A 13,022-nucleotide genomic window follows, 5' to 3' on the forward strand; every position below is an offset into this window, starting at 1 on the left:
CTCACCTGTCTTTCTTTTGTCTCTGGTTCTCCCCCTCCTTCCCTTCATCTATCCTCTTCTATCAGATTCTTTCTTCTTCAGACCTTCACCTCTTCCAGCAATTATCTCCCAGCTTCTCACTTCATCCCCCACCCCAGTCACCCATCTTCTTCCTCACCTGGTCTCACCTATCATCTGCCTTCCCCTCCCCCCACTTTCTTATTCTGGCTTCTGCCCCCTTCATTTCCAGTCCTTATGAAGTGTCTCAGCCCTAAATGCTGTTTATTCCTCTCCATAGATGCTGCCTGACCTGCTGAGTTCCTCCAGCATTTTGTGCGTGTGGCTGTTATTGCGAGTGTTTTGGGTTACTGATACCTTCTGGAGAAGAAAACACACAGTGAGTGAGATTCCTGTCCATCCAGTCACAGAGCCCAGTGGAGCCAAGTGGGATCACTAGCCAGTGAGGTTGTCTGAGCCTGGTGAAGGAGTTCAGGCTCATGTCACTTGTACAGACAGTGGGATTTGTGATTCATTAACACTTTACCAAATGCTTCCATTGACTGATGCTCTTCATGTTGATTTGATGGAGCTTCAACCAAAGACATCATCATGCTTTCCGTCTTGTCCAGCAGCTGGAATACGTTCCTGAGCTGGGCCGGTCGACTTCCGACTGTGGACACCCTCAGGTAGAGAGTCTGTATTTCACACGCACTAATACACTGTAACCAGATTGAGGAAACAGGTGGTTGTTTTAAACTTCCTGACTACACTGGCATCTATCACTCAATAAAATATCAGATGCACTGAGTTGGTTGTCTTTATGGACTATTACAAATGTGGTGACTGAGCTTTTTTATCAATACTCCCAGGTTTGGATTTCCCAAACCAACACATCAATAGTTCCCCGGGAAGCAGTTTCTCACACAACCACACAATGCCCAAAATGACTGAAGTAGTTTTGAAGTGTGACTCTTCCTGGATTCCTGCCCAAGCCCAAAATCAGCAAAGCAGATTGTCTAATCATTTTCACATCTTAGACTGTGGGGTCACACCGTGCATAAACTGTGTGCCCATGAACTCTGCCTTACAACTTTTCAAATGGTCCTTTGTGAATGTTTCATAATTGTTCCTTATTCAATCTTTCTAATTCAAAACATTGAATTCTTAAAAAATCTTTAAAAAGGAAAGGAATTTTTTAAGATGCACTTGTCATTAAACTGGAGGTATTGTTCCAATCAAAATCTCATAAAGCCCAGAGTGGATTTGGAATAGATCTCCTACAACACTAGTGGGTAGTGGTGAGTTAAGATTCAAGATTCAAGGTTGTTTAATGTCATTTCTAGTATACAAGTGTAAAGGAGAACAAAATAGTTGTGACTCTGAACCTGATGCAGCACAAAGTGACTGAGTATAGAGAACTTGGTAGGAAGTTGAAAAGCAGGACCTCGAGGGTGATAATCTCAGGATTGGTACCTGTGCTACATGCCAGTGAGGGTAGGAATAGGATGCTCTGGAGGATGAACAAGTGGCTGAGGAACTGGTGTAGGGGGAAGGGTTCAGGATCATTGTGACCTCTTCTGGGGCAGGTGGGACCTGTACAAGAGAGACAGGTTACACTTGAACTACAGGGGGACCAATATCCTTTCAGGGAGGTTTGTTAATGCTATTGGGGGGGCTTTAAACTAGATTTGCAGGGGGAAAAACCAGAGTGCCAGAGCTGACAGTGTGGCTGGGGTGAAAATAAATGATGTTAAAAGTTCAAGCAAATCCACTAATAGAAAGGTTGTGAGTGGTGGTAAGAATCTCCTGAGGTGTATATATTTCAATGCTAGGAGTATTGCGGGGAAGGCGGATGAGTTGAGGGCATGGATTAACGCGTGGAATTATGACGTTATAGCAATTAGTGAAACTTGGCTACAGGAGGGGCAGGACTGGCAGCTTAATATTCCAGCGTTCCGATGTTTCAGATGTGATCGAGGCAGGGGAATGAAAGGTGGGGGAGTGGCACTGCTTGTTAGGGAAAATATTACAGCAGTGCTCAGGCAGGACAGATTAGAGAGCTTGTCTACTGAGTCCTTGTGGGTGGAGCTGAGAAACAGGAAAGGTATGGCCACATTAGAGGGATTGTATTACAGACCACCCAATAGTCAACGAGAATTGGAAGAGCAAATCTGCAGAGAGATAGCAGGCAACTGCAGGAAACATAAAGTTGTGGTGGTAGGGGATTTTAATTTTCCATATATTGATTGGGTCTCCCATACTAGATGGTTTAGAGTTTGTAAAATGTGTTCAGGAAAGTTTTCTAAATCAATATATAGAGGGACCAACTAGAAGGGATGCAATATTGGATCTCCTGTTAGGAAACGAGTTAGGACAAATGACAGAAGTCTGTGTAGGGGAGCACTTTGGTTCCAGTGATCATAACACCATTAGTTTCAACTTGATCATGGACAAGGATAGATCTGGTCCTAGGGTTGAGGTTCTTAACTGGAAGAAGGCCAAATTTGAAGAAATGAGAAAGGACCTAGAAAGCGTGGATTGGGACAGGTTGTTCTCTGGCAAGGATGTGATCGGTAGGTGGAAAACCTTCAAAGGAGAAATTTTGAGAGCGCAGAATTTGTATGTTCCTGTCAGGATTAAAGGCAAAGTGAATAGGAATAAGGAACCTTGGTTCTCAAGGGATATTGCAACTCTGATAAAGAAGAAGACGGAGTTGTATGATATGTATAGGAAGCAGGGAGTAAATAAGGTGCTTGAGGAGTATAAGAAGTGCAAGAAAATGCTTAAGAAAGAAATCAGGAGGGCTAAAAGAAGACATGAGGTTGCCTTGGCAGTCAAAGTGAAGGATCATCCAAAGAGCTTTTACAGGTATATTAAGAGCAAAAGGATTGTAAGGGATAAAATTGGTCCTCTTGAAGATCAGAGTGGTCGGCTATGTGCAGAACTAAAGGAAATGGGGGAGATCTTAAATAGGTTTTTTTGCATCTGTATTTACTAAGGAAACTGGCATGAAGTCTATGGAATTAAGGGAAACAAGTAGTGAGATCATGGAAACTGTACAGATCGAAAAGGAGGAGGTCCTTGCTGTCTTGAGGAAAATTAAAGTGGATAAATCCCCGGAACCTGACAGGATGTTCCCTCGGACCTTGAAGGAGACTAGTGTTGAAATTGCAGGGGCTCTGGCAGAAATATTTAAAATGTCGCTGTCTACAGGTGAGGTGCCAGAGGATTGGAGAATGGCTCATGTTGTTCCGTTGTTTAAAAAAGGATCGAAAAGTAATCCGGGAAATTATAGGCCAGTAAGTTTAACGTCGGTAGTAGGTAAGTTATTGGAGGGAGTACTAAGAGACAGAATCTACAAGCATTTGGATAGACAGGGACTTATTAGGGAGAGTCAACATGGTTTTGTGCGTGGTAGGTCATGTTTGACCAATCTATTGGAGTTTTTCGAGGAGGTTACCAGGAAAGTGGATGAAGGGAAGGCAGTGGATATTGTCTACATGGACTTCGGTAAGGCCTTTGACAAGGTCCAGCATGGGAGGTTAGTTAGGAAAATTCAGTCGCTAGGTATACATGGAGAGGTGGTAAATTGGATTAGACATTGGCTCAATGGAAGAAGCCAAAGAGTGGTAGTAGAGAATTCCTTCTCCGAGTGGAGGCCTGTGACTAGTGGTGTGCCACAGGGATCAGTGCTGGGTCCATTGTTATTTGTCATCTATATCAATGATCTGGATGATAATGTGGTAAATTGGATCAGCAAATTTGCTGATGATACAAAGATTGGAGGTGTAGTAGACAGTGAGGAAGGTTTTCAGAGCCTGCAGAGAGACTTGGACCAGCTGGAAAAATGGGCTGAAAAATGGCAGATGGAGTTTAATACAGACAAGTGTGAGGTATCGCATGTTGGAAGGACAAACCAAGGTAGAACATACAGGGTTAATGGTAAGGCACTGAGGAGTGCAGTAGAACAGAGGGATCTGGGAATACAGATACAAAATTCCCTAAAAGTGGCGTCACAGGTAGATAGGGTCGTAAAGAGAGCTTTTAGTACATTGGCCTTTATTAATCAAAGTATTGAGTATAAGAGCTGGAATGTTATGATGAGGTTGTATAAGGCATTGGTGAGGCCGAATCTGGAGTATTGTGTTCGGTTTTGGTCACCAAATTACAGGAAGGATATAAATAAGGTTGAAAGAGTGCAGAGAAGGTTTACAAGGATGTTGCCGGGACTTAAGAAACTCAGTTACAGCGAAAGGTTGAATAGTTTAGGACTTTATTCCCTGGAGCGTAGAAGAATGAGGGGAGATTTGATAGAGGTATATAAAATTATGATGGGTATTGATAGAGTGAATGCAAGCAGGCTTTTTCCACTGAGACAAGGGGAGAAAAAAACCAGAGGACATGGGTTAAGGGTGAGGGGGGAAAAGTTTAAAGGGAACATTAGTGGGGGCTTCTTCACACAGAGAGTGGTGGGAGTATGGAATGAGCTGCCAGACGAGGTGGTAAATGCGGGTTCTTTTTTAACATTTAAGAACAAATTGGACAGATACATGGATGAGAGGTGTATGGAGGGATATGGTCCGTGGGCAGGTCAGTGGGATTAGGCAGAAAATGGTTCGGCACAGCCAAGTAGGGCCAAAAGGCCTGTTTCTGTGCTGTAGTTTCTATGGTTCTAAAAAAAATGCAATAAGACAAAGAACAGAACATTAATAAAAATCAACTTATATACATAGATTGATTGTATATCCATAACGTGACGCTCGGCACAGGAGTGTTTGTACCTAACATGACTGACAGGAAATAATAAAATAGTGGTAACAGTTTGGGACATCACGTTATAAATGTACAGAGCATTGGTTAGACTTCACTTGAAACATTGTGTTCAGTCTGGTCACCAGAGTACAGGAGGGATGTGGTAACAATAGACAAAGTTTAGAAGATATGTGGCCTGAGATGGAGGTTGTGAGAGGTTGAAGAGGCTGGGTTTGATCTCACTGGAATGTAGAGGGCTGAGGGGTGACTTTGTTGAGATTTATAAAGTTATGATAGGCATAGATATACAGGACCGTTTTCCCAGGGAGGTCTTAGAACCAGAGGCACAGATTTAGAATGACAGGGGAGACATTTAATGTGGACCTGAGGGGTAAATGTTTCACTTGGTAGGTAGTGAATATGTGGAATGAAATGTCAGTAGAGGTACTGGAGGCAAATAGACTATATTTATGTTTAGAAGGCACTTAGACAGGAGCTTGGATAGAAACTGTCCAAGTAAATGGGATTAATGTAGAGAGGGAGGAGTTGCTGGGGCAAAGGGGACGTTTTTCTAAACACAAGAGATTATGCAGATGCTGGTAATCTAGAGCAACACTCACAAAATGCTGGAAGAACTCAACAGGTCAGGCAGCATCTTTGGAGGGAAATAAACAATCAATGTTTTAGGTCGAGGTGTGGCAATGAGGTTGGATGCTGTAGAGACAAACAATGACATCCCAGCCTCTGTATTCTCCTTCATCCTCTCCTCCTCCCACCTGATTCCATCTGCCTCTCCTCAGACCACCCATCTCCTACTGGCCACAGTTACATCCTTCACCCTCCCCTCTTAACACCAGACATCTCCCCTCTCCACTCTCAGCCCTGATGCAGGGTCTTGACATTGACAATTCCTCTCACCCTCAGATGCTGCTCAAACCGTTGTGTTTCTCCAGTAAGTTGTGATTTGCTCTAGATTTTAGTATTGACAGTCTACAGTGTCTCCAGACAGACACTGCATTGTCCAGATGTGTATTAGCTGGTACACCCTACTGGTATTTGTGGGATCTTGCTAAGTACAAACTTTAACTGTGACTGCTGTGACTACAGTTCCAAAACCTTCAAAGCATTCAAGCATCTGGAAATTATTTTAGGGACTATAAAATGCAAATTCTTTGTTTATTTGCCTGAGACACTTACCACTTGGTCAGATTCTGTGGAATTTTTATCACTTCTTGTCCGGTTCATAAAGCAGGATTGTTCACAATCTGTGATGAGTAAGTCATCGGTTAGTGTTACAGGTTGTGCTCCAGCAATTTCCACAATACATTCCACCAGTAGTGATGTTCTCAACCACACATTGTCACAGGTTTCCTTAGTGAAGACTGGACTTTTTGTAATGAATTTCCTGGGACTGATCCATCTCTGTTCTTCCGTTAACAGCATTGGGCACAGTTGGTACATGTTAATCATGGGGCAGCTGATAGGCATGTCAATAAACTCTGGTCACAGTGTACGACATTTAGAATGAGAGAAAAAAAGGTAGACCGCAGGGAAGCTGTGTCCTGGAAGCCGATGCAGTTCCCCTCTATGTGGGGAGGTACCTGAACTGCAATCAACGCCCACAGTTGGGCAGGTGTCAGTGAGGATTAGTGTGGGTGGAAATTGGTCTGGGAGGGGATTGGTGTGGGTGAGGATTGGTGTGGCTGGGGATTGGTGTAGGTGGGGTTGGTGTGGGAGGGCATTTGGGTGGGAGGGGATTGGTGTGGATGAGGATTGGTGTGGGAGGTAATTAGTGTTGGTGGAGATTGGTGTGGGTGGAGCTGAGTGTGGGTGGAGCTTGGCATTGAAGTGAGGACTCTGGATAGGTCCTCACTAGGAAGCACTCCAGAGTTCCCGTTGGTGGAAAGTTGGAGACAGGTAGTGGGCATCCGAGGAACAGGAATATCCAACACATTATCCTCCGCAACTTCCGCCACCTTCAACAGGACCCCACCACTAAGCACATCTTTCCCTCTCCACCTCTCTCCGCCTTCCGCAGGGATCGGTCCCTCCGCGACTCCCTGGTCCAAACGTCCCTCCCCACGGATCTCCCACCTGGCACTTATCCCTGTAAGCGCAAGTGCTACATCTGTCCCTACACCTCCTCTCTTGCCACCATTCAGGGCCCCAAACAGTACTTCCAAGTGAGGCAACACTTCACTTGTGAGTCTGTTGGAGTCATCCGGAGCTCCCGGTGCTCCCGGTGCGGCCTCCTCTACATCGGTGAGATCCGATGCAGATTGGGGGACCATTTTGTCGAGCACCTACTACCCATTGTGTTTTCCCGTATTCTTTCTTCACCTTTCCTGCCTATCACCTCCCTGCTTCCCCTCCCCCACCCCTTTACCTTTCACCTTACTGGTTTTTCGCCTGGAACTGACCAGCCTTCTCCTTCCCACCCTCCCCCCACCTTCTTTATAGGGCCTCTGCCCCTTCCCCCTACAGTCCTGACGAAGGGTTCCAGCCCGAAACGTCGACCGATCGTTTCCACGGATGCTGCCCGACCTGCCGAGTTCCTCTAGCGTGTTCTGAGTGTTGCTTTAACCCCAGCATCTGCAGAGTATTTTGTGCTGAGGAATATTCTGTTCCAGTCTAAGGTCCTGGAGGAACTCGTTGTTGGGAGATCGAGTCCTGACTCAGAATGTGAAATGAATTGTGTCCTAAGCTGCCACTGTGAAGGGCTGGAATAAACCCAGACTTTGACCCAGTCAATAGGGATGAGGAACCAGGCAGATTGGGAATGTCTCCCTTACTCATTATCCCAGCCTTTGGCCATTTGATCTTGAGGTCTGTTTGTTCCAAATTCCTCTTCCTTGTGTTTCATGCCAGAGTTCAGAAAACAATAAACAGACTGGCCAGACACAAAATGCTGGAGGAACTCAGCAGGCTAGGCAGCATCTATGGAAAAGATTACAGTCAACATTTCAGGCTGAGACCCTTCAGCAGGACCCTGTTGAAACTAATGGAATCTTAGATTTAAAGTGTATGTTCAGAGAGTAATTTTACTTTCAAACATTCAGAATATTTTAAACTAATGTATGTCTGCTTTGTGTAAAGTACAATGACCGTCACTCCTCACCTGTACAATTGGAGTGACCTCCTCCGGTCAGACAGCAGTAGTTTCCGATCGTATTTAAGCAGCTTTCTCTCTTGTTACATTTCATTTTCTTTAATTTGCACTCATCAACGTCTGGGAATAAATTGAAATATTAATGTAAACTTTCAGTTTAGTTCTTCACTGGCTCAGGTTGTGTGTTAGATGACAAGGAGGATGTTTGAGCCAGAGACAGTAGGCCCGAGGCCTGAGACCTGACCTCACTGATTCATCGGAAGGGCAGCAGATTGCATCAGCTCTCTAATGAAGCTGCAGTCTCTAGACCGGCTTCACTGGTTGACAGGGGCCTAGAATGCAGACAGCCAGGGACGGAATCAGTGAGTATGTAGGGAAAGATGAAGAGGAGCCTTCAGCCACACACCCAGCTGCCTGACCCAGACACTGAGCCAACCCCTCCCAGACTCTGAGGGAATAGAATCACGTTCGTATACTCTAGAGATACTGTTAAGAGAGGTAGCTGCTTTCTTTCCCCAGTGGAATAAAGTGAATTAGTCAGGTTTTCACAACAATCTCAAAGTCTTGCTAATCTGAAATTTGCTCCAGATTCAAACAATTAACCAAAGTTAAGCTTCCCAACAATCATGGTGATATAGGAGTTCACACATCAATATTGTTACTGATAACACCAGCTATAACTCAACCATCTCATCTGCCTGAGACTGAGCTTCTGACCCCTTGCAGCCATACAGCCTGAGGCTTCATGGAATGATGAAGTATATATAATGGACTACAATCAGTATGATGGAAATCAATAATTAACACTGAAAACAATCAAACTCTCAGCAAGTTAGGCAGCATCTGTGGAGGATGAACAAAGTCAATCTCCCAGGTCAGTAACCTAGCACCTGTGTCACTGATGTGAAAAACTGACTATCTCTCCCTCTTCAGATGCTGCTCAACTTGCTGAACATTTCTAGCATTGTTAGAACTTTGATTTGTTTTCACCACACATAGATGAACATGGGAACAATGAAGCCTGTGATCCAGTCTGATTACCGTAATCTTCTCCAGGTAACCAAGACACACTGCTTGCCAATGAAACATAACATGGATGCTGGTGGATACCGGGATAAGCAGTGAAGTTACTGAAATAGAGAAAATTTACCTTTGCAGTAGGGACGCCCAGTTGTACAGTTCTGTATCTCCAGGCACAGTTTAAACCCTTTCTTGCAGTGACAGGCATACCCGCTGCGATTGGCCACACAGTCTGAGCCATAAGGACATGTGTGTGACCGACAAGCATCAGATTCTGAAATATACAATGGTGAACAATCATTGGTTGCTGACAACTTCTACCCAGCTATTATTGGACTACTTAATGGTTCCCTAGTATGATAAGATGGACTCTCAAACTCAAAATCTACTTGATTATGATCTTGTACTTTATTGCCTGCCTGTAGCTTTAGAGGACTTTAGGTTTGGGAAGAGATTAGAAAGCTAATGCTTGCAACCTGTTCAATGTAACTGACATTAATCCAACCCCTCAGAATGGTAATCTACGCATGGAGCCAAAAGAGATGGGGAGAGATCTTAAATGAATTTTTTGCATCTGTATTGAACACAGAGTCTTTAGAAGTGAGGCGAAGCAGCAGCAAGTTCATTAACACTATGCAGATTACAGATGAGGAGATATTTGCTGTGTGAAGGCAAATTAGGGTGGATAAATCCCCAGAGCCTGACAAGGTGTTCTCTTGGGCCCTGTGGGAGGCAAGTGCAGAAATTGCGGGGAGGCCTAGCAGAGATATTTACACATTGTATCGGAGGGATAGGAAGGTAGGCAGAGGGGGTGGTGTGGCTCTACTGGTAAAGAATGGCACCAAATTAGTAGAAAGATGTGACATAGGATCGGAAGATGTTGAATCCTTGTGGGTTGAGTTCAGAAACTGCAAGGGTAAAAGGACGTTGATGGCAGTTATATACAGGCCTCCCAACAGTGGCTGGGAGGTGGACCACGGGTTACAACAAGAAATAGAAAAGGTAAGTCAAATCTGGTGACGTCATCGTTCAGAATGGCAGCTTAAATCAACAGCTCCTCTGGAAAAACGTATATTTTGCCCCGTTAATCCATCAAATACAAGATCTTTCGAAAATAGCTGAATTGATAAGGGGGGCAAAATGGGGAGAAAGAATGGAGATAAAAAAAGCACCACTGCAGAGCCTATGGAAGAGAGAGGTGCAGCGCACGGCTCTCCTACACGTGCGCGTGGCGGCGAGGCTGACGCGGGGCCTCGTGCACGCGGCTCTCCTACACGTGCGCGTGGCGGCGAGGCTGATGCGGGTCCTCGTGCAGGTGAAGTGGCAATTATGATAAGGATTCTGGAAGAGATAAGGGAAGTCCAACAGGATATAAAACAGCAACTCAATGATATAGTCAGAGCTTGCCAACGTCAATCAGAAAATAGCGGTGGCAGAGACTCGAATTGAGAAGGTGGAAGATGGCGTGCAAAATGTGGAACAGATACTAAGTAAGATGATAAAAGTATTAAATCAACAGGAAAGTAAATTGCTTGACCAGGAGGGAAGATCACGACGGAAAAATGTCAGGATTTATAATGTTCCCGAAGGAGCGGCGGGATTGTCGATGATGGACTTTGTAGAAAAGCTGGTGCGGGAAGCGCTGGAGATTCCCCAGACTATGAAGATTGAAATTGAGAGGGCACATCGCTCGCTCGTCCAGCGGCCTCACAGAGACAGAGAAAGTAAACCACGCTCAATAGTACTTAGATTCCTTCGATTCAAGAGCAAGGCGGAGATTCTACCAAGGGCCTGGGGTAAGAAGAGGGTTTTTTGGAATGGGAAGTTAATATACTTTGATCATGATTACCCCCCCGGCGGTTCTACAGAAAAGGAAGGAGTATTCCGAAGCGAAACAAATATTAAAGCAAGAAAAGATTAAATTCCAAACCCCGTACCCTGCTAAACTGAGGGTATTTTACCAAGAAGGGATACGACTATACCAGATGGTGGAAGAGGCGACTACAGACATGTACAACAGAGGACTGCCCATTAGCGTGGTCAAACCAAGGGAAAGTCTGGCTGAGCAGTTATCCCAATCTGCTTGGGAAATAGTAAGAGAACCTACAAACCTCATTTCCAGAAGAGTTGGGATATTTTCCAAAATGCAATAAAAACAAAAATCTGTGATATGTTAATTCACGTGAACCTTTATTTAACTGACAAAAGTACAAAGAAAAGATTTTCAATAGTTTTACTGACCAACTTAATTGTATTTTGTAAACATACACAAATTTAGAATTTGATGGCTGCAACACACTCAACAAAAGTTGGGACAGAGGCATGTTTACCATTGTGTTACATCACCTTTCCTTTTAGTAACACTTTTTAATCATTCTGGAACTGAGGATACTAATTGTAGTAGATTTGCAATTGGAAATTTTGTCCATTCTTGCTTGATATTAGACTTCAGCTGCTCAACAGTCCGTGGGCTCCGTTGTCTAATTCCCCTCTTCATGGTGCACCGTACATTTTCAATAGGAGATAGATCTGGACTGGCAGCAGGCCAGTCAAGCACACACACTCTGTGTCTACAAAGCCACTCTGTTGTAGCGCGTGCAGAATGTGGTCTGGCATTGTCCTGCTGAAATAAGCATGGACGTCCCGGGAAGAGAAGTCGCCTTGATGGCAACATATGTCTCTCTAAAATTCTAATATATGCCTCAGAGCCAATGGTACCTTCACATACATGCAACTCACCCATGCCGTGGGCACTGATGCACCCCCATACCATCACCGATGCTGGCTTTTGCACCTTTCGCTGATAACAATTTGGATGGTCGTTTTCATCTTTGGCACGGAGAACTCGACTCCCATTTTTTCCGAAAACTAGCTGAAATGTGGACTCATCTGACCACAGCACACGGTTCCACAGTCTTTCGGTCAATCTGAGATGAGCTCGGGCCCAGAGAACTCACCGGCATTTCTGCATAGAGTTGATGTATGGCTTCCTCCTTGCGTAATACAGTTTCAGGTTGCATTTCTGGATGCAGCGACGGACTGTGTTGAGTGACAATGGTTTTCCGAAGTACTCCCGAGCCCAGGTGGCTATAATTGCCACAGTAGCATGACGGTTTCTTAGGCAGTGCCGCCTGAGGGCTCGAAGATCACGCGTATTCAACAGTGGTTTCAGACCTTGCCCTTTACGCACTGAGATGTCTCTGAATTGTCTGAATCTTTTCACAATATTATGTACTGTAGATGTTGAAAGACCTAAATTCTCTGCAATCTTGCATTGAGAAATGTTCCTTTTGAACTGACTAACAATTCTTTCATGAATTTTGGCACAAAGGGGTGAGCCACGACCCATCCTTGCTTGCAAAGACTGAGCCTTTGATGGACACTACTTTTATACCCAGTCAAGATACGTCACCTGCTACCAATTAGCCTGCTTAATGTGGAGTCTTCCAAACCGGTGTTACTTGAATATTCTGTGCACTTTTCAATCTTATTTTAACTTTGTCCCAACTTTTGTTGAGTGTGTTGCAGCCATCAAATTCTAAATTTGTGTATATTTACAAAATACAATTAAGTTGGTCAGTAAAACTATTGAAAATCTTTTCTTTGTACTTTTGCCAGTTAAATAAAGGTTCACATGAATTAACATATCACAGATTATTGTTTTTATTGCATTTTGGAAAATATCCCAACTTGTCTGGAAATGGGATTTGTAGAAAGCAGGGGACGGGAGCAGGACGAGAGAAGGATATTAGGAAGAGACTGTCAGTTCTCCGAGGGCAGTCCTCACCTCCTCCAGAAGAGCCATAAGGTTTGGCTAACTTTAAAAGTGCTGATAAACTAAACGGAAGCAAAAATAGACGGTGATATACCTACCTCGAGAAATACGTATTATAATGTGGATTTTATATTACACAATTTTTAAAAATTCATTTATTCATTCCTTTTCCCCCACCTAAATGAGAATATATACATGGGAGGAATACACAGGGAAATCATTTCTGTGTAATGGGCATAGTTTTTTTTTTACTTACTTTTACAGGTACTGCAACGGGGGCCCTCAACTCACAGGTAGGAAGGGCTATCCCCCACGGCTAGACTTTTCTTCTAGCTCAACCCAGGGTCATCTAGAGACCCCAGCCTTGGAATCACACCTCCATTACCT

At 44.2% G+C, this 13,022-nt stretch overlaps 1 protein-coding gene across 2 annotated transcripts in view; it reads right to left on the reverse strand.

The window, feature by feature from the left end:
* The window catches only part of LOC134339351 (adhesion G protein-coupled receptor E2-like), a 71,604-nt gene that overhangs the window by 17,358 nt on the left and 41,224 nt on the right, over window positions 1-13,022 (reverse strand). Inside the window, exons 3-6 of one of the 2 annotated variants that reach the window (XM_063035778.1) lie at window positions 8,991-9,134; window positions 7,850-7,960; window positions 5,929-5,996; window positions 524-674 (exon numbers count right to left, since the gene is read on the reverse strand). In XM_063035778.1, the coding sequence (XP_062891848.1) occupies window positions 524-674; window positions 5,929-5,996; window positions 7,850-7,960; window positions 8,991-9,134 (474 nt within the window). Of the gene's footprint in view, window positions 1-523; window positions 699-5,928; window positions 5,997-7,849; window positions 7,961-8,990; window positions 9,135-13,022 lie in introns of both variants that reach the window. The other variant, XM_063035777.1, reaches the window with a different exon arrangement.

This window comes from Mobula hypostoma, chromosome 29 (assembly GCF_963921235.1).
Source record: "Mobula hypostoma chromosome 29, sMobHyp1.1, whole genome shotgun sequence".
Taxonomy (NCBI): domain Eukaryota; kingdom Metazoa; phylum Chordata; class Chondrichthyes; order Myliobatiformes; family Myliobatidae; genus Mobula; species Mobula hypostoma.